The sequence below is a fragment of the Aspergillus lentulus genome, assembly GCF_001445615.1.
Source record: "Aspergillus lentulus DNA, contig: Alt12, strain: IFM 54703, whole genome shotgun sequence".
Taxonomy (NCBI): domain Eukaryota; kingdom Fungi; phylum Ascomycota; class Eurotiomycetes; order Eurotiales; family Aspergillaceae; genus Aspergillus; species Aspergillus lentulus.
In genome coordinates this window covers 3677176-3701465 of record NW_028322115.1, presented here as the reverse complement: position 1 = coordinate 3701465, position 24290 = coordinate 3677176, and the positions used below count along the sequence as shown (strand labels likewise).

Genomic DNA, 24290 nt, shown 5'->3' with positions numbered 1-24290 from the left:
TTCCCTTTTGGCTAAGTTTGTTATTTTCAGCAGCTAGATGAGCGAGAGACACATGTAACATATGTCTGCATCTATTGAGTCCTGATCACGATGTATTTGCACATTCCAGCAACCGACGAAACCTAGTCCATACCAAGGATAACATATGCCAACATCCTGGCAACAATGACGACCAGAAAGAATAGAGGGGTATTCATGTACAACATGGGAACAAGACCAAGTTCAATAAACAGATACAGAGCAAGCCAAATCAGATATTCGTAGAGGAGGGATCAAGACCCATAAACACCTTGTACAGCCGTTTACTCGCAGCCGGGCCGATGCGCGAGTCCGTCAGGGCACCGTTCTTGTTTGCAGATTTCTTCAAATCAAGTTAGCGAAATTCAAAACGTGAATTGGGGTAGATAGGGGGCTAAGCGCATAGCATACCTTGACATCTTCCAGCATGGTCGGCCCATGCCGGCGCATCCCTCTCACCAAGTCCACGACGGAGGGATACCTCGCCGCGATGCCATAAGCCATGGACGCAGTGACGCGATTCACCTCCTGGAGCATTTTGACAAAGGTATCGGCCTTGTCCTCGCCGGGTTTGACCTGTCCGGTATCCATGCAAAAGGCCGAGTCGTTGGAGTCCATGCGCTCGCGCTTGTACGGTATGGTCGAGATATGCTCGGTGAAGTTCTTGATCCATTCTGCTGACTCGGCCGCAGCGCTGGTGTGGTGGATGAGGCAGGCGTGTGTGACCTGCAGCTCAAGGAGGGCGTCTTCGATGGTATCGTCGTCGACGGGCCGGGTGGACTCGGCGGTTTTGGCGGGGGGTTTTCTGCGGCGGGTTGAGGAGGACGGATCGTCTGGGTTCTGGTTCTGGTCGAGTTGCTGACGGACCTGGGCTTGGAAGGCTCTGTTGCGGGAGTTTTGGTTCTTGCGCATCCACGCGGCTAGGCCTTCGATGAGGTATATTGGTTTGTGGCGTGGGTAGGCTTTTTTGATGCGGTCGAGGTGCAGTTCCAGTTCGCTTATGCCTGTTACCGGGTCCGCGGGCGCGATCACCATGTTGACGAACTCTTGTGCTGTCACGAGGCAGAGGACGTGGTCTTCTTCGCGGATATGGTGCAGACATGGCTCCCAGTGGCCGGCGGCTTCGTTGTACTTGGCTGTGACCTTCCGGCGCCACTTGACGATATTCGGGATAGAGCTCGTGAAGAATGTGTGCTCGACTCCCAGCCGTTTCATCAGTTCAATGCTCTGATTGCCAACACTCGTTTCCCTAAGCGAGGACGCGAGATCGAGGATCATCTCAGGCGTGGACTCCTTCTTGTCCACCTTGAGCTTATTGGCCTCCGCCAAGTCCGCGGCGAGCTGCTTTTCCCGAGCCTTTTCCTCTTTGAGCTTCTTCTGTCTTTCCTTCTCGAGTTGTTTCTCATGTTCCCGCCGCGCCTTTGCGGCCTCTCGCTCTTTAGCCCGCGCTTCTTTCTCCGCGGCGGTCAGCTTCGTTGTCCTTCGTCCTGGCTTGCGAGGTTCAGCCACTACCTCGGACAGATCATCGTCCAGGTCAAGGACATCGCGTTCCTGAGATTTTTTGGAGGGACCTGCGGCTCTTGATTTCGTCCTACTCCCGGTACTACTGGTAGCTTTTGAGCGCTCCTGCAGACCTGCAAGCAGACTGGCCGTTCGACTGGAAAAGAGCGAATTTCCATGACCAGATTCCTTTTCTGCTCTAGCCTGCCTCATTAACTCGTCAATATCCGGCATTACAAGCTGGTCACTGAAGTCTTCGATGTGGTCTTTCCCGGTGGCGGCATCGTCGAGAATATCGACATCTGCATCGTCACCGTCATCGTCAATCGTAATCGTATTAGTTTCTCCGAAATCCGTTTGACGAGTGGTAAGGGGTCTCGCTCTGGGCACAGGAGCAGGCGAAGTAAACACAATAGGATCCGACTCCTCGTTCCACGCCGGGATCTTCAGTGTTGAGGGTCCGTCAGACGGCAAGGCGACGTCATCATCGGAGAACAGAGACAAATTTGTCGTCGAGAGCTGAGCATCTACTTCCTGTGGAGACTCAATCTCCTCGCTTAAGCGACGTCTCTTGGCCGGTTTATCTATATCATCGTAGGCGAAAAGTGATTCGATATCATCCGATAAGAGAGGCGGACGACCCGAGGAGAGGGGCGGATCGGATGGAAGTGTAACCACTAATCGCTGTCGGGGTTGAGATGCTGGGGGCGGCGGCGTCGAGGACAGGAGGTTGATAACCTCTGGCATTTTCCTCGTTGAAGAACACCGAGGTTGTGGATTAGTTGATGCTTATCCGACTTCGCTGCGGCGTTTCTCCAGTTCTCACGCGTTTCGCGGTTCCCCCGCGTTGCCATTGCGCGAAGTCACGTGATATTAACCATAAATGGTGTATGGAGGACGATTGAGATTGCTAAATACAAACAGGAAAAGGAGGGGTATTGTACAAATCTAGATCACCTTTACGGCCCACACGGCGAAAATAGAAGACACAATGCCCAACAGGGCGAAGACGAAGATTAGCTGGTGGAATCCGCTGAATGGTCGTCTTTCCTTGCTGAGCATGTCCGCAATCTCCTCCTCAAGCCTGTCACCCATTGCAGTCAGCGAGAACTCCTTCTCCACCCTCGCCTTGCTCGCGGCCGACATGCGGTCCAAGTCCTTCTGATTCATCCCGTAGAGAACCCGGCCCATGACCGCGGTCCACTCAGCGACGACCGTTGCATCCCGTAGCCAGCCCGTTTCGCCCTCCACGATAGTTTCCAACGGCCCGCCTGTATTCGATGCGAGAACTGGGATCCCGGCGCGCATGGCTTCGACGGGGACAATACCAAAGTGTTCGTTGATGGGAGTGTAGAGAAGCAGTTTCGCCTGCGAGAGGAGCGTATCACGGAAGGCGGTTGGTACGGAGAGCAAGAAAAGGACGTCGATCGAGTCAGGGATGGATAGGGCAGAGATGACCGTTTTAGAGGTCGCGGTCTGCAATCCCAAACTCGTGGCCAGCTGGTCTAGTTCTCCATGGTATTGGACGTTCTCCTGGACCCGGTTGTCGTAACCGCCTGTAGAATACCCTCAGTCAGTAGCTGCTCTTCCCAGTAGGAAGAGAAGGAAACGTACCAGCAATCACCAACCGCGTCCCCCTCCGCTTCTCCTCCCCAAGACCATGATACGCACGAATCGCCAACGCCAAGTCCTTCTTCCTCTCAAACCGATTCACGCTCAACAGGATCTTCTTCCCACCCCACAACGGCCCCTCCTCAGCCCCAACCGGCGCCCCAGCCTTGGTATCGACGCAGGGATAGACAATCCGAACATCCCCCAGCTTCTCCTTCCCAAAGACCTCGCTCACGATCCCGCGCGTGAACTTCGAGTTGGCAACGACCTTATCCGACGCGCTCATCGCCCACCCCTCAAACCAATCAAACGGATACCGATAGAGCGTCTTCGCAAGCCGCAACAGCTCCCCGCCCTCATTCCGGCGCGCAAGCAATTGATCAGGGAAATGGCAGTAGAAGAGGATGCGCTGGCGAGTGCGACTGCTGCGCACCGCGCGCGGGCCGAGCGTTTTCAGAAGCGGCACGCAAGCGGGGACCTGGTCGACAATGAAGATGTCGTCCTTTTCTTCAGTTGTCGCAATCTCCCTCAACACCGACACCGTCAGATGCAACTGCCGCAGAACGGCCATGAGGACGTGTAGGCGGCCGCCGACATGCGCGGGGAAGAGGGAGTTGCCGCGCACGCGCACGTCGAGCGTGCCATCGCGCGCTTCCTCGAAGCAGTGTGATTTGTCGCGGTGGGAGGTGTAGATGGTGACTTTGTGGCCGCGGGACTGCAGCGCCAGCGCCACGTCGATGATTAGGCGCTCCGCGCCGCCGATTCCCAGGTCTGGGTGGATGATGGTGACATTGGAGGGTTTGAGGCGGGCCATCTTCGCCTAGAGGAGTTTGTGTGCGTGATTTGCAGCAATTGCTGCGTTGTTGGTTGAGCTTCAGCTTGAGCTTAAGCCACGGGGCACGACGTCATGTGATGACGCATCTTGATCCTCTTATCTACTCCGCATGCCCTCAAAACAACATCACTCTTTCTATTACTCTATGTCTGTACAAGACCTAATCAAATCCTACCAATACCATCCCTCTTCACCAAAAACATCCCCTCACAAGTCACACAAACCCCTTCCCCTCCCCCATCCGCCTCCGCAACAAAAATCTCCCCCACCACATAAATCTTCCTCCCCTCCACCCTCCCAATCTCCGCCCTCGCAACAACAACCCCCGGAACCTTCACCGGCGCTTGATAATTTACATTCAAATAAACCGTAACCGCCCCCCGTCCACGATCTAACCCACTCGCCCGGATCAAAGTCCCAGTGACCTGGTCCAGGACTGTAGCTAGGAACCCGCCGTGCGCGATATCGGGCTGCCCTGATACGCCGGCGCCGAGGTGGAGGAGGAGATAGCCTCGTTCTCGTTTTCGTTCTTGCTCTTGCGGGTGTGGGTTAGTGGCAGCGCGGGTATCAGTATCGTTTGAATCTGAAGATGTTCTGGGGTGAGCCGGTTGGTAAATGAAGATAGACTTGAGGATGCTGTTGTTGGTCCGGAGGGTCGAGTGGAAGAAGGCGTCTGGGTTGCGCGGGTGGATGACCCTCAGGTCTGGCTGCGCAAGAATCTCGGCGCATTTGGGGATGGTGTTGAAGAAGGGGAGGGTTTCTCTTGTAGAGGTAGGATCTGAACTAGAGGTAGCTGTCATGGTCTTCCGGCTGGCTTGTCGAATGGTGTTCGGGATAGTGATTAGCCGAGTCGACCGATTTGCTGAGTCTCTGGAAGCGATGAAAGTCTCGTTGTCTAACGTAGGAAGGCTTCCTGGACTCAACTGTATTAGAATCTATGGATTCAAGATGCGTAAGAATTTCAAGGACGTGATCCCCTTCTCTGGCCTACCGCGGGTTAGATCAATATGGTGTATACCGAAGAACCGAGGCACGTCCATGCGGAGGTCCAAGATTCTGGGCTATGGTCCGGACTATGGAACTATGGGGACTATGGGGACTATTTAACAAATCTTGGTTCCTTTCAAACTACTACCCTACATACAACAAGGCAGACTACAAACGACCTCCCAGCAGTGGCAGTGTGGAAATAAAGGACTATAGACAGAGTGGAACAAAGAACTTAGACAGGAGTGACCACAGGCCGTACGTTCTTTATGGCATACGAGTAATAACAAAATATACCACAATAGGGTTTCTGAAGACGTAATCACAGGGTAGGCAGAAATGTACAGTGTCAACCGACATAGGCAAATTGCCCAGAAGAAGCGTATTTAATGACCCGTGGTGAAATCAGGCGTTGGAGGCTGGGGGTTATCCGAAGGGAAAAGACTCAAAATGAAAACAAAAAAGGTATCAACAAATCAAGAAGGGGAATCGACGTCGAATTCATATTACACAGGGCGGGCTTTGAACATGGGGAAACGTCACGTCCGAGACACTAAAATTGAACGATCCAAAAGAATCCAAAGGGTACGATGGATTAAAAGCAATTGAGCGTGCTCTTCTTCTTCTTTTTGTTCAGCGCATTCATCCGCTCTTCGAGCTGGGCTCGAGCAGCCTCGGCTTCGCGTCGGGCATTGCGTTCTTCCTCGACGGCCTGAAGCGACAGGCGCTGCGAGTTGCGCTCTTTGCGTAGAGTCGTCAACTCCTCCTCCAGTTGCCATGCCTTCTTCTTCCAGGCCTCGCAGTCGGTCTTGACCTTGTTGCTCTGCGCTTCAAGATCACCCAGAGCTTCTTCCAAAGTAGCAGTGAGTTGCTTCTCCGCATTGAGGTGTTTTTCTATCGTGCGGATACGGGCCTCCTGGTCTTCAACAATCTGGACACTGACCAGCTCCTTGCTGGTGTGGCGAGAGCTTGGAGGTGAGACACTACCGTTGGTGGCGGACTGTATAGTCGGCAGGGGAGGGAGAGGAATGGCAGGTGGCGGCGAAGGAAGAGAGGCTGCCGAAGTACTCTTCCGCAGATTCGAGGTCAAAGAACTGGTACGGTCATGCGAACCATCCTGGCCGGTACCATTCTTGAGTTGAAGCTAGATTTCATTAGTCGGGATACGATTTCACAATTTATTTCACTGCAGGGTTTACCTCAAGTTGTTCAATCCGCATGCGATATGTCTCAATCTCTTTCTCATACGTGGCAATCTTGGCCTTGGCGTCTTCCAAGGCCTGATCGCGCTCATGCTGGATGACGGAGAGACGGTTGTGGTGTTGGTCGAAGCTGTTGGTAATCTGCTCCTCGAGTTCCTCCACCAGACGCAGGCTCTTTTCTTTCTCGGCGGTGATCTCCTCAATGAGTGCATCCTTCTTCTTAATTTGCTCTTCCTTACGCTGTAGGGTATCTTCAAGAGTGGCGACGAGGATGGCAAGCTCATTCACCTTTGCATCTTTGGTAGCCTCGCGCTGGGTAAGCTCTTCCAACTTGCTGGCATCGCTCTCCTTGGCTTCGAGCTGCTTGCGAAGATCTTCATTTGCATCCATCAGCTCGGCATACTTATCGGAAAAGTGTTGCTTTTGCGTGAGGATATCTTGGATCTGGTCTGCAAGGTTGTCTGCGGTGACATCGGAATTGAGCAGTTCTGAAACCATCTTCAGCAGTTTCAACAGCTCATTCCGCGATGTCTCAATTTCAGATCTCAAACTCTTCATAGCCTCCTCGTGTTCGGCGTTCTTCTCCGCGATCCGCGAGTCATACTCAGCTTGCGCCGCAGCCTTCGCGCGCTCCTCGAGTTCTGCCAATTCATTCTTATGCGATTCCTGCAGAGACTCGAGGTCCTTCTTGTGAGATTCAGCGGTCGACTTGTGCATCTCAATCTCTTTCTCCAGTTCAGACACACGAGACTGGAACCCTTCAACCTCACCGCTGGTACTGTCCTTGGTCGCGAGGAGATCTGACAGCTGCTCCTGCGCTGTTTTGTGCGATTGCTCGAGAGCAGAAATCTTCTCAAGATGAGCCGCGGCGGTAGCCTCGTGCTCTTCGATCTTCTGCTTTAAACTCTCAACCAGCTCTTGCTGCTGTGACCTCTCGGCCTCCAGCGCTCTGGCGGCAGCCTCCTTCGCAGCAGAGGTCTCGTCCACGGCAGCACGCTCTGAGCGCATGGCATCTGCGGTTGCCAGTGCCTTGTCCAGGTCGGCCAAGGTGGCACTGAGTTGCTGCTCGGAAGCCTGCAACGATTTGACGGCGTTCTCATGCTTGCTCTTCCACTCCACCAATTCACCTTGAAGGTCGTCGATCTTCTTGTCTTGCTCTTCCGCGTGCGCATCCTGAGCCTTGGCAGCTGCCTCCTGAGTTTTCAGAAGATCCTTCAATTCGGCGATCTCGGCGAGCAGCTTCTTCTCGCGCGACTCATGCGCCTCCCTGAGCTCGTTGATCAGGTTCTCCTGCTGGACTACCTGATCCCGCAACTGCGAGACTAGGCCCATGTCCGCAGACGGTGTACCCCCTTGTAAGCTGGACCGCTCACGAGTGAGGCCAGAGATGATGGTCGCCTTCATCTCCATTTCTTTCTTCACGCTCTGGTTTTCTGCCTCCAAGGACTGAATGCGTTCCATGCGCGAGTGCAACTCATGCATCGCCGCATCAAGATGAACCTCGAAGTTCTGCATTGTGTCGGGCTGGCCTTCGAATTTTTCTACCGCGATGTTCTTCAGGGCAGCAAGCGAGCGATGCGCACGATCCACCGTCGACATGAGGCTCTGGCTGCTCTTCCTCCGGATGACATTCGACTTGAAGCCCGGGGTTGTCGGTGGGGAGGCAGATTTGGATTTCTGAAGCTCCGTTTTGAGCGTCTCCACCAGAGCAAGGGCACCTTCATGCTCGGCCTGCAGCTCGGCATACTTTTGGGTCATAAGGTGAACACCTTCCTGGTGCTCGGAAAGTAGCTGACGCATCTGCTCCATTTCGAGCGAGTTCGTCTCATTGTGGGACGCCTGCGAGTCCACAGGAATTTCTGCGGCGGGCTCAGGATGCCCGTTAGTAGAGGGTTCTTGCGAAGCAGCAGGCTCCCCGACCAAGGATAACTCCGAGGAGAGTGATTGCGAGAACGAGTGTTGTTTTCCACTCTTCGAGTCGGGGGCCTTCGCATCCTCTAAAAAAGACACTGGTCGAGAGGCAGTGACTGGGGAAATGAGTCCCTGGACGGCAGAAGCCGGATGGCGCGCTTCGTCGGCAGCGTCCTGTTTCAGTTTGGCTAATGCCCTGAGTGCCTCTTCATATTTGGTCTCCAAAAGTTCATATTGGTTCACCGTGTTCTCGTGCTGCAGGCGCAGGTCCAAGAGCTCTTGGGAGACGGTCTCAAGCTTATCAGCAACGATCTTCGACTCGGTAAGGCTAGGAGTCTGGGCTCGAGGCTCTGCATCAGGATCGGCCTCTAAACGGCTTGTTACCCTTTCCAAAACCTCCAAATCAGAGCCATCAACGTGGGCAGCTGTCGCCGCTTCAACATTTGATTCTTCTTCAATGTCTGGGACGGTTTCCGCGAGATCCTCGTCTGATTCAGGAATCGCCGTTTCGGCGGCTTCGGTCAAAACTTCGAGAGTGGTGGCTCTCTGACGGGAATTGCGGGCGCTCCTCACAGCAGCCGAAGACTCCATTTCTTCCTGGATGTCATCCTGACTGGTGCCGTTCTGGTGGACATGGTCCAACTCATAGAGAAGACTATCGAGTTTGCCGAGACTCCGCTGACGCTCAATTACATGTTCCAAGCGCTCAACCTCTCGCTGCATGAGCTCCATGTCTTGGTCGGCTTCGGCGAGACGCTCCTCCAGTGTCGAAATGTAATCTTCGCATCCCGCCTCGCTTTCGCGCGCACGGCTGAGTTCCTTGCGCAGCTCCGCAATGATAGCCGTGTACTTCTCCTCGCCCGAAGACTGGCCATCGAGCCGAGACTCTAACTCGTGCATATAGGACTCGGTGCTGGCTTCACGGTCCATAAGTTTCTGGAGACGCGCTTGCAGCTGGGCATTGACAGTCTCGACATAGGCACATTTGGTCTCACGTTCCAGAAGAGTGCTCTCAGTCACCGCCAAGGAGGATCGCGTGTTGGATAAGGAGGATTCAAGGCTTTGAATTGTTTTCTCATACTCGAGGACGACCTGTTCGACGGATTGGGCAAAAGAGTGAGACCGCTTCAGTCGCTCAACAGAGCTCTTGCCAACGGCCGAGGCAACATCATCTGCTTCTCCATTGGTGGAGTGCTCCGAATCGCGAGCGAGTTCGGAAATGAGTTTGGCATGTCGCTGGCTCAGCGCGTTATAACTCTCTTGTACGTCAAGCAATTGGTTCTGAAGCTCCTTCTCCCTCTCATTTTGACGCTCAGCCCTCTCTTGCGGTCCAGCAGCTCGTCGGTCATTGTCCTCGGCGATACGGATCTGCTGTCTCAGGAAAGCAACTTCGGCCTTGAGCCTCTCAATCACTGCGTGCTTGTCGCTTTCGTCAGCAATATGCTGGATTTGCGGCTTGCTCTGGATAGCCCTCGCCCTCTGTGCGTATTGCACAGTATTGAGAGTTTCACTGAGGTGGAATTCCGCAGGCGTAACACAAGCAACCATATATGTATAAGCATTGCCGCCGAGAGAATCTTGGAGTAGCCGGGTGAGCTTCGAATCGCGGTAGGAGACATGAGCGCCCGATTGACGCGAAGAAAGCTGAGAGATGACCTTGCCCAGGGCAGCTAGACCAGCATTGATGGATATACCCTCCCTTGCGCGTTCGCCGGAAGCACCAGTGTTCTTCAGCCGTTCGCTTCCTGCCAGATCAACAAAGTGCAGCTTGCTATCGACCGTGACAGAAGCATCCGAGCCGGAAAGTACCTCGACCGGCATGGACATCCGTTTCTCTTTCGGCGATGTAATGGAGGCCGCTGACTTACGTTGGACAAGATTGAGACTGAAAACTGCGTGGGATCGGGAGGACTTTGCGTTGATCGCGGTTGAATCCGTCTGGCGAATCGAGGAACCGAAGCTCAGGGCATTCATCAAATCCTCGAATGAGTTGATATTGACTTGGTGCAGGCCGGTCAGAATGATGCGACCTTTGGCATCCTCGCGGATCGCTACCGAGCCGCGATCACTCATAGGTGTTGATTCAGGGAGGAGGAGATCTCGCAATTGCTCGTTGTAGATCTGCATGCATGTTAGCGAACAGTTTCGACTGCAAGGTCGAAGTTGACCCTAAGGTGTCGTACTTCCACATAGCTGGCTTTCAACTGCCAGTTCTTTTCGGCAGTTGCGCGCCCGAAGCTCGAAGTAGAGCTGATCGAGTATCGAGCCGGTGTCCGAAGGCCAGTCGAACTGTTGCGATTGTGCTTAGCCGGGCCGTCCAGTTTCTCAAATAGGAGTTGGGCCGCGCGAGGGATGATTCCTAGCAGTAGTATCAGCAGTCTGAATGAGATGAATAGTCCCATCAAGCCTAACCCATTGACTGTGTATCGTGTTGCTCGCTGGGACCAGACGTTCCCATGGTGTACGATTTGCCGGCACCCGACTGGCCGTAGGCCAAAATGGAAACATTGTAGCCCTGGAGAAACGAGCTTACGCTGTCGCTAAGGTATTCCCAGATGCCATTCTGATCCGTCGTTTCGGGAAAGACCCGATCAAACACGAACAACTTCCGACCTTGTGGGATATCGACCGCAAGACTCGTCGGTGACGTGACATGAACCATAGATCGCTGGAAACGTTGCGGAATCAATTCGTACCCGGGATCGGTGGGTTTCAGCGGGGGTCGTACACGGACCGCTATAATCACATCAGCTTCCTGGTTCAGATACATGACCTCCCTTGTCCCTCGCGACTTTTCCATGGTCAGGGGCCATTCCCAGGACACATACCGACTTTGACCGCTGTTTTCCCATCCTCGTCGGAGGCCCGACTTCCTCCACCGACTTTACTGCTCATACTCAGACGGCTGTTACTTCGCGGGGTCCGCATGATGCCACTGAAAGGCCGCTGCGGCGTAGCCGTGGTGGGCGAACCCGGCGGCGAGACCGTCATGTTGGTTTACCGAGGTGGACTGCAATGCGCGATTGACGTCAGGGAACCAGAAGGATCGACTCGAACTCGAACGCAATGGATGAGTTGTCAGAAAGCGGACAGAGAGGGCGTCATGAGTCGTAATCGTGGAGTGGTCAAATGATGATTCGTTGCGTGTTGTTTTTGTCGTTTCGGTGCTGAGTTGGCCGGGCAGCCTTTCGTCAGAAATGCGCACGATTTGTCGTCCTGCGGCAATCGGCGAGCTTGAGGATAAATTGATAATTCTCTATGTGCAGTGAAAGCGGAAGGAGGGAATTGTGATGAGTTCTGTGGATAACGAGAGACAGATAAGCATTAGTTTTAGGATGGAAACCCCTGAAGGATACGGCCGCCAATAAATCAATTATAGAGTTTGGGGTGTCCGGGAATGCGCACACCACCGCAGAGAGACAAGGAAACATACATACACAAAAACTTGAGACAGGCCCAAGGAGTGAGGATCTCGCAGAATGAGGATAAGAATGAGCGAAAAGAAAAAGGTAACCTCCCTACAGAGCAAGAAAGGAGAGGAAAGGAAGGGAGTGAAGGAGGGAAAAGAAGAAGCCTCCGTGCCAGGTGCGGGAATGGCCAACTGTAAGTAGTACCTAGGTAGTCGCTGGCTAGTTGCTAGACTACCTAGCGATAATCCAATGCTATTATTATTATGGTGAGATGAGGTACATACTGAACTCCTGAGAAGAGCCGGCAGCGGACGGACTAGATAGACTAAACAACCTCTTTAGACGGTTAGCCGACCTACTAAAGAGGTGCTAACGCCTATTCAAGTAGTGCTGTAATCCTGGACTGAGACTGAGACGAGTCAAGACTTTGAGCTGGAGGTCTGGAGAGGTTTGCAGCGAACGAGAAAGCGAGGCCTGCGCTGTTTGACTGAGTGGCCGAACTTTACCAGGGCGGGTTAGAGGGTGTATCAATGTGACGACTCCCGTCTCAATCTAACACCAGGGCGAGATTGGCAGCCACATCATTATTAATAAGGGACATCATTCAGGTCAATCTTTACCAATTACATGGAAATCTCAAATTGTGTCTATAATTATTATCGAATCCATTGAAGAAGGAAGGATATCATGAAGGAGAGGTGGTGGTCAGTGGACACTCATCCAAAATACATCGGTTGTACCGTACCTTAATACCTCATTCAACTCAACCTTACGACTCCAGGAGGGACGCCAGGGGAAAACCAGTGGGGACTGGACCAGTTAGGCCTAGACTGGCACAGAGAACGACCGGGGGAAGGATTCATTTTTTTTTTTTTAATATGAACCGTCTCAATGATCAACTGTCTCAGACAAGAGTCTACTACTAAGCCTACTGTGCCCAACTAGACGCCTTGTCCGGTGCGTTCCTGGATCGGTTCGACAACAGTGCACTACCTTACCGTACTACTGTCAACCACGGCTTCCCACATGGCACGGAATGAGGTTCCACGGTTTGCTACAGTGGAGTAACGGTGGACACTCGATAAATTAATCCAGGAACCAGAAGCTTTGCCTTGGTGGCTTGGTGGGATCGGATATCCGCATGTTTCTTTGCCGGGGGATGCAATAATTATCGAGTCGTGATAATGCATAAAGTTCGTTTGACATTATGGTTGCCTCTGGGATTGACCTCGACAAACGTGACTGTACTCGATAGTGAGTACCGTTTGTTCGATTATTGATATAATCAAGTAGGGATGAACCCATGGCCCATGTAGATACTCCGTATATGAACAGAGTAGCTAGGATGGCCGTTATCCACGGACCGCATGTCATCGCATGTTCCTGAATCTGTCACTGCGAAACGAGAAGTTAAATCAGATGGTGAAACCATCGGTGATTCAAGTGCTGTCAAGCGGGACGATCCTAACGGCTAGGTCCTTGCCATTTGGCCGAGAGTCAGAGACCAACGACTGAGGTCTGTATTCACTGTTCAAAAAGCGATATCAACTTATCAAGTCAGCCTTAGTAGAAATCCTACGGCTTAATTGTACACTTTGTAAGCCTTGTCCTCTTTCCACAAACAAATGATCGTAGATCTTCGCAAGTTCGCAACAAACCCTCATCTTGGGTCAAAACTTCCGGCACAAAGGAACCAAATGTAAAGCGATTCCCTGATCCGCTCATAATCTCTCATGTGCGTTGCACGAAGCAAGAAAGAAAACTAGCATAAGTACTTCTTAAGTATACTGAAATCTATCTGAAATGACACCTGACTAGAAAGTTGGTTCTTCCCGACCTGAACTTTACAGTGCACCTTAAATTTCGATCGCCATGTCACATCTGCTAACAAACGGGCTGGGAGACAAAAAAGGAAATCAAGTTGACCATCGCATACTTACGAGGAAGCTGAGATCTGCCACGAGGTTGATGCCTTAGACGAGTGAAAGGATTCAGTTATTATTATTATGATCAACCGACATAAGCTACAGTCATACTAACCAAAATCATTGGACACTCTTCTCATCCAGAGGTGCCTTAGTCTAGACTAGGTCTTCTAATCCATAATAGGAACTCGAACACCATGGTCCTATATACATGCCAGAGATTCCCTAAGTCTGTCTAGATTCATCGCTAAAAGTCAAATCCTCGCAATATCCACAGACGAGCTGTTGGACCGTGCTCTTAAGCTCCTTCAGTACGAGTAGTATTGGCAGCCCAATTAACCCAGTCCATGAACGTATCAAAGCCACGGCAAGCCATCCCCCACTTAGAAAGCTCATCGAATCTGAATACGGCTCGTCAAACACTCAGATAGAATCATAAGCAAGGGGCGCATTGAGATACGCCACAGCCCTCGGATCCCGGCTCGCAATGCAGATATCTGACCGTGATAATAATATATTGACTCTGACAGTGACAGCCCTGCAAGTCGGCAAGATCCCTGTCGGATGCAAGGACTCGATGCTGATTACAATTATGGATGAATTGTTACACTAGATGAATTATTGATTGTTTGGCTTGGATCAGTTCATTTTCTTCGAGAGGTCCCTGGATTAAGTGACCGTTCTCATTTCATGAATGAAATGACAGAATACTGTACTCGCCAAATGATAACCTATCAGGAAAATTAGAGTAGGTAGTAGACTCGTCGACATCATCTGTCGCTGGAATTAGGTTTCTGCAGTTTGCTTTTCTCCGACGCAAGGGGCTGCGCACAGGATGTGATCTGTCTGCTTTATTTGGAACGGATATAAGGCTAAGACTATGATACGATATTGTTTTCCGAAGCCCTGTCTTCATAGAAGGGTGTCCTATCTACTACTGAAAAGAATAATAACCCCAGCCTTATGCTAGGGAGTGGTATATATACATGTATCTTCAGTTAGATATATATAGTATTGCCTTCAAGGAGTCTGCTGCAACACGCCTTGTACAACGCAATGAATCCTCGACCTACAACTCATGTCCCTTGGAAATAGACAATGGTCCCTTCTTAACCATGATGGTAAGAACCTCGTAAAGGACATCCGCAGCGGCCCTAAGACACGGTCAACCACCTTTTCAAATCAAAAAGGGAGGAACATACATGGTAGAAAGCTCCGCGTTCGTATCATAAGCTGGAGCAACCTCGACGATATCCGCACCGATAAAGTTGAGGCCATCAAGGCCACGGATGATGGTGCGCAGTTCACGGGTCGACCAGCCTCCAGTCTCGGGGGTCCCGGTTGCGGGTGCAACTATCCATCGTCAGAAGAGGGATGCTTAACATCGTGGCGAAACTTACAAGCAGGGTCAAGGGTATCGATATCAATGGAGAGGTAGACAGGGTTCTCGGTGCCGACTCGGTCTCTGATCTTCTTGATGATTCCTTCGGTTCCTGCTGCATGTCAGCATATCGCTCAAACGCGACAGTCACTTGGTTGAGTGGATTCTGACCGATAGTATCAATTTCACGCGCCTCGACAATCTCGAAGCCGCAGTATCCGTCGTTCTCATAGTCTGAGGGTCCAGAAAGGGTCGTCCTGATGCCCGCATGGATGTTGGTGTCGTTCTTCAGGAGACCTTCCATGGCAGCATGGTAGAAGTAGGTTCCGTGATTGATAGCAGCAACCTGACTAGGCGAACCGCCAAAGACCTTGGGCTTCCATGTGTCCCTGGGAACCGTCAATCCAGCATCCTATCATTCGCATGGACGTGAACTTACAGATGACTGTCAAAATGAATCACAGTCACGGGCCCGTAAGCCTTGTTGATACTGCGCAGCAACGGCAGTGTGATGGTATGATCACCACCCAGGGTGATGATGCGCGGCAGAGTCTTTCCCGCCCTGGACAATCCTTCAGCGTCCGCATCGGTGAAAGGCTTGCGCATGAGCAAGCTGTTGTGTCCTTCTTCAATCTGTTGGATAGCCCAAGCATTGTCGTACCTAGTCCAGTGAGCAAAGTCATGATATCTTTGATACATAGAGAACATACGATGTCACAGGTATATCACCACAATCCATAACCTTCAGCTCACTAACGAATGGATTCGCTTCCAATGGTACGTTGTAGCCACCGCTAAATCCCAATTTGCGTGAGCCTTGCCAAACCACCATCGTAAGCATGGGTAGCATTATTACAACGTACTAGAGATTGAGACGGCGAGAACCTTGCCTAATGCCACTCGGGCCGAATCTCGCACCAGGTCTATATGAGGTGCCAGTATCGAAGGGAGCGCCTGGACTGTGAGCACTTTACGGAAAGGCCAGTAGACAGATTCAAACTCACCGATGAAGGCGATATCGTATTTCTCTGCCTCGCTGGAGAGACAAGGGAAGTATGGTAGACGACCGAACGTCGAAATGCCAGAGAAGACAGAGTCCGCCTGAGTGCCACCATCACCTGGGATAGTATTGTACCACAGGCTTTGATGTGGACCAGCGATAGCCTTTTGCCGATGATCGCTATGCGCAGACGCAATGGCGGAAAGTGCCAAAAGACTCAATGTGGAAGTGATCATGTTGCAGTACTAGTGTGATTGTATAGAGAACCTTGTGGATGAGAAAGATACCAGCTGCGAAGGTGGATGGATATATTTATGACCACACGGTCCAATGCAAATTTCTGTCCATTCCGTGTATGATCTCGCAGATAATTGGAGTCTGCGGGGTTGAAGCTCGACAAAGGAGCACTCCGATTTCGCACAGGTTGACGATCTTGTAATCATTGGAGGACGTTCTGGTAAGGTATCATATCTCCAGACAACTTCCTATATTGAGCAAGCAAAGTCAATTCGAGCATCAGATGTCTCTCACCAAAGGAGTTAGGCTCTAAGAATTTGGAGCTCAGTGGGCCAGACTCGCAACGGCTGACAGCTTGTACTTCTGCACTTGATCAAATCTAGGTAATAGCAGGAGAAGTAGCGCTTGACTAGGCAGAATCTCTATCTGCAGAAACGCATTGGCCAGCAGATATGCCTATGGGGCAGGAATGCAGCAGTGACATCAGGACCGTTGCAGAAACCTCGCTTGGGTGGATACTGGGAAAAAGCAATATGCAATCTAGGCATGTTAATTTCAGGTCCCTTCCCAGAAAGGAAGGCCGGAAGAGGATGAAGACAAGGTTCCAGAAATATCAACGAAGCAAAAGACGAATTGATAGCTGACTTCTTATCAGTTGAGTGCTGGTGGCTTATCTCAACGCTATCTTGACGTGTGGGGTGTCTCTGATAACAAGCAACCCTATTTCAACAGTCCTCTTAGACTCATTCCTCCGTTGGAGAAAGTTAGCTGCATGCTGAACTGGCATTTCGAGTGGATACTCTTTGATTCCGGGGAAGCATAGCTTATCTGCAGCCACTAGTCTCGTTATGCTTCTCAATCGTCCTTCCTTTTTAGACCGTCGAGAGACAGCGAACGATATGGACTATTTTCCAATGATGACCAAAAGAAATGGAGTTACCAGCAGTGCGTTCTTATCGTCTTATTCTTTCCAATAAGTGTTTGCTCACATATGACGTGAAGATGCTCTGACCTACAGCTTCAGATGACGGGGGAGTATCAAAGATACACGAGTACGTTTGACCTGCCTCAGGTATCTATGTACCTCTCATTGTAGGTGGTGAGAAGCAGACAGTGCCTTCGCATTCGAATTGCTTCGTGGTATTATTTACTTTAGTTTGTCTATTCCGCCGTAGCAACTACTGTATCTACACCTCCGTCTCAAGACGCTCATGCACATCCATCCGCCGAAAGGCCTTTTCCACCTCCGTATCCCAGTTGCTAAAAGCCACAATCAACCACTCCAACAACCCGACAATATAAAGCGCAATGCATTGTCCCACCCATAGCCCCTTCAGCCCCCACCCATGAAACGCAAGCCAGATCCCCAGAGGCAACGCGCCACAGTAATAACTCACCAGGTTAACCATAGCGCCCACATGCTGCCGGCCCATACCACGCAGACTCCCCCCACAGCTCCCATTCAACCCATCCGCAATCTGAAACAGAGCAACATACGGCAACACCTCAGCTGTCAGCCGCACGACCCCTTCGTCATTGTTAAAAATCCTCGCAAAGTCATTCCTTGTACCCATAAGCACGGCCAAGACCACTCCGCCAAGCACCATACTCAACCACGCAGCTGTATTCGCAGCACGAGCAGCACCACCCGCATCCCTAGCTCCGAGGAGATTGCCGACGCGCGCTGATGCGGCAACCCCCACCCCAAAAGGGATGGTATTGAGGACCTGGTCGGCGGTCATGATCACGCTCTGCGCAGCTAGCGGAATGGTTCCCAGACGGCCGGCGGCGAGGGCGACAATCTCAAAGGCCCACCACTCCGTGCCGACGTGAATGACGCCCAGGAAGGCGAGACGGGCGAATGTGCCGAGGTTGCTGAAGGCTTCTCGCGACCAGCCGCCCCAGCATTCCGAGCCGGCGATGAACCGTGCGTACAGGACGAGGAGGGCAAAGGATAGCCAGTAGGATATACCTGTTGCGAAGGGAGCGCCTAGCAGGCCCATCTTGAAGGTGTAGCAGAAGAGGTAGTTTAAGAAGGCGTTGAAGGGGGAGGTGATTCAGAGGACGTAGGTTCCCGGCCGCATGATTCCTATGAGTCGTTCTTTAGCGGAAACTTAGCGAAAAGAAGGAAGAGGCAATACCTTGAGCCTGGAGATACTTCTTCATAACCTCGAAATAGATATACCCCAAACCTCCAGGAATCAAACACGTTAGAAACCGTGCACTGTCTCGCGAGAGAACCGGATCCTGACCCAACAAAAGAAAAACGTGCTCCGAACAAGCCCACAGAATAGCAACGGGGATATAGAAAAGTCCGAGCACAAAAAAGCCCCGCTGCAGCAGGATCCCCAGATCATGCTTGTTCGCGCTCCCCGTGAACGAAGACGAGGCCAGCGTATCCAATGCGGTCGTGCCTCCCAGCGCAATCATCCACGCCGTGATCATCGCGAACATGAGGGAGAAGGCGGAGGTAGCGAGGTGCTCCGGAGACAAGCGTCCGACGATCAGCACGGATGAGGTTTGTAGACTGTTTTGTAGTGTATAGGCTAGGATTACGGGGATTGAGTCTTTGAGCAGGTGCCAAAACTCTGCGATGATAAGGTGTCGATTTGAGACATCATCCTCGTCAGCGACGGTCGTTTCGCCGTTCAGATGCCACGGGCTGTCAATGCCTGGTGGCTTCGGGAGGAGAGAAGTATACTCAGTGGGATTGTCTCCATCTAAGGAGCTACTCCTGCGAGTTGGATCAACGGCGTCGCGCATTTTGTGAGGATGACAAAAGGTCCTGTATAGGATGCATAGGACAACGGCAAGAAGTAATCTATATATCCTGTATACATCAATATGGTTAAGCGAGAAATTGGCACCTTGGGTCGGCAGTAAGCGTCTTCCGAATAGATCAAAAGCCAGTTACCGGCGGTATGTAATCCTAACCCAGTGAATCAGCTTTAGGTCAGTTTCCTCTCGCCAGTCTTGATTTTCTTTGCAGTCGCTTCCTCTCCATCGCATCATTCTAAGCACCCACAAAAAGCGCCTCTATGTTATCTCAACGACCGGTGGATCATGCCAACCGGCTAAGGAGCAAAGTCTGCATTGGGTCGACGACTGAACCGTCTAGAACTTCCTCTGACTTGCATGACTCGCACAGAACGAAGAAGAAGAAAGTTCAGCCCATAGAGAACAACCCGTAGACCACTGCATCAGGGGTCCGATCACGGAGCCCTTATCGACGGCGGCTGCCATGTCATGCTGATAGTCGTGGAGACAACAATTCGAGTACAATAAAGAGTCTGTCTCTCCAAATATTGACCCAAATTGGAAGGTGATCTGTAACTTTATTTAAGAGTAGCGAGAGAAAGAAAAAGGAACCAAGTAAGTGACCGAATGGCCTCGGAGAAACAGAGCACTTGTCAGTATGACAACCCCGCGATTGATAACGACCCCTGATGGTGCTCAGGTCTGGATAGTCCAAGTATACTATTTTCGACTGCTGGACATTCCTATGTAATTTGAATAGATGCACCTGGACGAGAGCTAGCATGGATTGGCTTTTTGAGGAGAAATATATGTTTTAGGCTTATATGTTCCTAATCATGGACTCCTGTATACAAACATGTCACTGTCGATAATGTGGTCAAATATAGCGTCAGTCTCCAGTCGGAAGAATGGATGACAAGAGATATGAATTGAACCAGAAATATTGTTCAGCGAGCAGATGGTCCAGAAGTCATCGTAAAAGAAGTCGAGCTTGGTGCACGGCCTCAAGACCAGAAGAGCCAACGTCAAGAGCTGATCAATTTCATGACAGCATCCGATTTCTGATATAACAAATACAATGTCAGTCATCCGTAAACTTCTCTTATCGTTATCTGCAACAGATAACTGGCAAGAGACTTTCTGGTTGTTTGTTGACTAAGACGCCACTCATCCGGGGTTGTTGCAGGCAGTGGTCTAGTAGAGTTCATCGACATAACCAGAAACGCAAAGCATGTTGCGCCACTGAAGCCCTAGTAACGTTGGAAAAGATGAATATCCAACGAGCCCTGATATGCTTATCACTTGCGCAGCCTTAGTCAAGCTTTGGACTTAACTACCACTTGATCGCCGGAAAGTGTCTCAAAGAAAATAGGCACAGATAAGGATGTTCTACTTTGATATAAAGTCAGATTCTGATTTGACAATGGCTGAGACGAAGTATAACCCCGTAAGGTCAGATACTATGACCTTTATGACTCTTATTCCATAGTGTGGTTGTATATAGCCCTTTTATACCTTCGAATGCCGAGTACTGGCATGAGAGAATTACCTACAGATCCATAACAAGACACCTGTACTGAGACCAATGCTTTCACATACATGATGGAAAAAGAACTGATCAAAGGCAATCTTGAGAATTCGCAGAGAATCAGTGGGATTGATGAGAAGCAGTCCGTTCCAATTGAGCTGGGAGTCATCGGCGAGACGACAATAGAGCAAAATGGAATCAAGATACATCCTCAACCGACTTCAGATCCCTTGGATCCGCTCAACTGGTCACGGCTTGAGAAGCATACCATCTTGGGGATCGTCATGTTAAAGTCAGTGCTCGCATAGCTCACATATCAGTCAGCCTTTGCTAATGTTTGATTGAAGATATTTTCTATTTACTTACATCACAACCACAACAGTCCCTTCATTTCCTGAGCTCCAGTCACAGTTCAGTATCAGCTACTCAGAAGTCAACTGGACCGTCGCAGTTCCTGCCCTAGGACTTTCAGTAGGGCCCCTTTTTTGGACTTCGTTCAGCGACATATACGGCCGTCGTACCATTTTCATTACCGGAACAGCCATTGCTCTCGTGTCAACAATCGGAGTAGCGGTGGCAGACAATTATAGCGGATACATGGCTGCTCGATTCTTCCAGGGATTCGGGGTTAGCCCAGCGGCGACGGTTGGAATGGCCGTTGGTAGGTACCATATCTGCCATCTCAATCAACAGTGTACGGACGTACTGACTCATGCAGTCAATGATCTTTTCTTTGACTATGAACGCGGACAGAAACTTGGTTTGTGGGTTCTGGCAATTGACTCTGGACTCTTGCTGGGGCCAACCTGTGAGTGGTTCAAGCATCTCTCCTCATGACACATGCTAAGGCTTCCTAGTCGGTGGTTTCTTGAATGTAGTGAGCGCAGCATGGATCAACTGGTTCAACGCCATCCTCTTCGCCGCACTGCTGGTCCTCGAACTCTTCCTCATGCCCGAAACCCTATACCCGCGCACAACTATGCTACAGCGCGTGCCGCGGGAAGGCCATAAACCTCCGACCTCTTCAGATATCGAACAAAGCCCAGTTGACGAGAAGACCGAGAACATGGCAACAGCAGCCGGACCCGCCATTCCAAGAACAAAAGAGCTCGGCTTCTTCAATGTCAAACCTGTTCCCGGCATGCGGCATCCAAAACCATGGGACTCCGTCGTTCGGTTTGTCCTCACTTTCCGATTTCCTGTCGTAGCTATCAGCGTTATCGGATACTGTTTCTTGTGGTATTGGTGGATTTTGTCGGTCATCACGATGGTGCCTGCTGCGTACGCGTCGTACACCCCACTGATCCAAGGACTGCTGTTTCTTGGGTTGTTTCTGGGGACAGTGACCTCGGAGATCTGTTGCTCAGGTAGGTTGAGTGATTACCTTGTTGGGAGACTGGCGAAGAGGAATGGCAGCGTGCGTGTCGCGGAGATGCGATTGTGGCTGGCCTATCCTGCTATCCTCGTCACAGCTGGTGAGTTCATCGTTCGCTTAGCTTTCACAAACGGAGGCTAACCCAGATGTCAGTTGGACTTGTTGTCTGGGGTGTCAGTATTGATAAGAACTACCATTGGATAGTTGGTCAAGTCGCGTTCTTCCTCTGTAAGTCTGTCCAGCTGATGGAGTGAGGAATCAACTACTGACAGTTCCCAGTTGCTGCTGGAATCCAGATGGGGAATACCGTCACAAGCAGCTATATCATCGATAGCTACCCGCTTCAGTCAACGAGTGTGATCAACTTCTATGCTGTCTTCCTCAACTTGAGCGCCTTTATCAACCCAGTATGTTCCTTTGAATGACAATTTCTTGGTTACTGAGATGGTAGCTGACTGACATCTCCAGTTCTTCATTGCGCAATGGCAGGCCGCGACAGGATACACATGGACGTTTACCACGCAGGCGTTGATTGTCGCGGTTGGTGGAACGGCTGTGTTTGCATTATTACACTGGTTTGGCGCGTCGATGCGGAAGATGTCGCCAGTGCCATCATGGGTGAATCCTGAGTTTGACTCAGGGATTTGATCTGTATAGATGCCATAGATGCCATTGCCAGAAGTTTTATACTATGTATTTTCGAGAGAGGATGAACCATGAGCTATCCTCCTTTCCGCTCTATTGTACCACTGAACTGCCGTAGATAATCTTGTCTTCCACTGCCTTGCTTGTGCGCAATCGCTAAAGATGATATCCACTCATATAAAGCTCATAATATGGAAATGAGCTCTAGACTCCTGCGTGTAGCCATTTTGACAACGGGCTTAAACTGTTATGTGTAACCGTCAGCATGTCCTATTGTTTCAGACTACTGTCTCATCATTCACTTCCTTTCAATGCCGCATACTTGTTTGTCCCTAGATTTGCAAGATATTCAATAATAAGTAGCTGTGGATTCACTACCAAGCTTTATTCAACTCCTAATTCTGGTCTATTTATTCACTCACCTCCCCGGCTAAGTCGGATTTTATCTCCCTCTCGCCATCAAACTCTTCTTGCCTTCTTCTTATGCCGTCCTTGAGTATGGACGCTCGAAGGACTAGCAACCACGACTCTGGGCTATCCATAACCAACCCACCTCGGGAGATTTGTGTATAGCCCTTCTGACAAGAATTACATCGACCACCAAGCCTTTCGAAGGATCTACTTGCTGAGCAGGGTCGAGAGCATCAAAGCCCATTCATTCCTGGCAACCATCAGGAATAAAGCGAACCAAATTATTCTCGCGTAATGAGTTGGTGAGCGTTCCCAAGCACTTCAATCTGAGATTCTTGCATCTACTCAAATGCTGACTCCCGTGTCTCCCGCAGGCGTCCGTCATATGTGGGACTTTGCAGGCAAGGAGGGCAAGGGCAAGACTAGTGCCTTGGTTATGGGATCCAAGGAAAACAAAATGATATGGAGTGGCGCGGATCGAACTGAGATAGGTTGCCACAGACTGGATATCACCGAAATATTTTCGGCGTCTCTTCCATTGCTAGCTCCTTCGGCATGCTGGGACGAACGACAACCAATTTACCACTAGATACCAGGAAAGTTTGATCTCACTCCATCGGGGAGGACTGAAGGATCCCGCGGGAAACGGCTGTGGGCATTCCTCTTTTCGCCAACAGCCTGGCAGTTAGTCGTTAGCGGTGCGCCACGGAACAGAGACATTGTTCTTACCACCAGAATCATAATGGCAGTATCCAGAAAACAGATGAGCTTTCAACCATCGCTACCTGGGCTTCCTCTCTGTGCCTGGTTCCGCATGCAAACCGTTGACAGAATGGCGCGCAATGGTGACGCGCTGACAATAAATTTCAATTCTGATGTCTATGAAGAAGTCCCGGACTCAGACTGGCACGCCACAGTCACTGGTCCCATGCCCATCACACCTCCTGAAATGATCACCTTTTTTCTCACCCGCCGTTGAACGACTAAACCTGCCTGGCATCAGCTAGATGACGGTCTAGAGCCACGGCCAATCCCTGTCGAGGATCTGGCCGACATACGTGATGCCATACATACGATACAAGCTCATGGACAACAGATGGTCCTTGTAAAGATTCTGACTCGGATCGTCCTTTTCTCGGAGTGCAGCAGCTGTCCAAGAATACGCTAGTCAGGATGCTCACCTCAGACATGTGGAAGATTTGTTTTATCTGAACCGGCTCCTCCTACTCCTCGCGGCTTGAAGCGCTCTTTTCCAAGTGGAAGCATATCCACAAATAAAACTACTCCATATGCAGAGATTCAGAAGCACTCAGATGAGTAGCCTGCTATCGATGCGGAGAAGCCAGTGATCTATAGGGGTGAGGTATTTCGTCGCTAGTCCGGATGCCAGCGGAAGTTCAGCATGAAGATTGTCATGGATGAGAGCATATCCACCATGACTAGCACTTCTGCATTACCCGTGATCCCGTCGATGCTCAGTGCCTTTTCATTTAGAAGGTCTCTGCCAGGTTGCGTGGCACAAGTAACAGAGAGCGAAACCACCGGTAGACGGAACCT

The 24290-nt window shown here is 50.9% G+C and overlaps 7 protein-coding genes across 7 annotated transcripts; 1 reads left to right on the top strand and 6 right to left on the bottom strand.

Moving 5' to 3' along the window:
• Positions 1-250: 250 nt before the first annotated feature.
• ALT_7135 (uncharacterized protein) lies at positions 251-2265 on the bottom strand (the record flags this gene model as incomplete). The annotated part of the gene is made up of 2 exons (XM_033557331.2): positions 251-361; positions 430-2265. 2 exons carry the CDS (start codon positions 2263-2265, stop codon positions 251-253), a joined length of 1947 nt encoding a protein of 648 aa, XP_033413222.2.
• A 201-nt stretch (positions 2266-2466) lies between these two features.
• On the bottom strand, positions 2467-4764 carry ALT_7134 (GDP-Man:Man(1)GlcNAc(2)-PP-dolichol alpha-1,3-mannosyltransferase; the record flags this gene model as incomplete). The annotated part of the gene is made up of 3 exons (XM_033557332.2): positions 2467-3074; positions 3133-3949; positions 4189-4764. The coding sequence occupies 3 exons, from the start codon at positions 4762-4764 to the stop codon at positions 2467-2469; spliced, it is 2001 nt and encodes a 666-aa protein (XP_033413223.2).
• A 782-nt stretch (positions 4765-5546) lies between these two features.
• On the bottom strand, positions 5547-11055 carry ALT_7133 (uncharacterized protein; the record flags this gene model as incomplete). Its single annotated transcript, XM_033557334.2, has 5 exons — positions 5547-6095; positions 6151-10185; positions 10248-10423; positions 10477-10800; positions 10893-11055. 5 exons carry the CDS (start codon positions 11053-11055, stop codon positions 5547-5549), a joined length of 5247 nt encoding a protein of 1748 aa, XP_033413225.1.
• Positions 11056-14468: 3413 nt separating this feature from the next.
• ALT_7132 (agmatinase) lies at positions 14469-16016 on the bottom strand (the record flags this gene model as incomplete). The annotated part of the gene is made up of 7 exons (XM_089600190.1): positions 14469-14553; positions 14602-14752; positions 14800-14892; positions 14952-15169; positions 15220-15441; positions 15491-15596; positions 15644-16016. The coding sequence occupies 7 exons, from the start codon at positions 16014-16016 to the stop codon at positions 14469-14471; spliced, it is 1248 nt and encodes a 415-aa protein (XP_089455652.1).
• A 1188-nt stretch (positions 16017-17204) lies between these two features.
• Positions 17205-18020, bottom strand: ALT_7131 (putative transporter C11D3.06; the record flags this gene model as incomplete). Its single annotated transcript, XM_089600189.1, has 1 exon — positions 17205-18020. The coding sequence occupies one exon, from the start codon at positions 18018-18020 to the stop codon at positions 17205-17207; it is 816 nt and encodes a 271-aa protein (XP_089455651.1).
• A 54-nt stretch (positions 18021-18074) lies between these two features.
• ALT_7130 (putative transporter C11D3.06) lies at positions 18075-18780 on the bottom strand (the record flags this gene model as incomplete). The annotated part of the gene is made up of 2 exons (XM_033557336.2): positions 18075-18106; positions 18159-18780. The coding sequence occupies 2 exons, from the start codon at positions 18778-18780 to the stop codon at positions 18075-18077; spliced, it is 654 nt and encodes a 217-aa protein (XP_033413227.2).
• A 1593-nt stretch (positions 18781-20373) lies between these two features.
• Positions 20374-22325, top strand: ALT_7129 (uncharacterized protein; the record flags this gene model as incomplete). The annotated part of the gene is made up of 7 exons (XM_033557337.2): positions 20374-20594; positions 20650-20963; positions 21021-21110; positions 21160-21777; positions 21831-21905; positions 21957-22084; positions 22146-22325. The coding sequence occupies 7 exons, from the start codon at positions 20374-20376 to the stop codon at positions 22323-22325; spliced, it is 1626 nt and encodes a 541-aa protein (XP_033413228.2).
• Positions 22326-24290: the final 1965 nt, after the last annotated feature.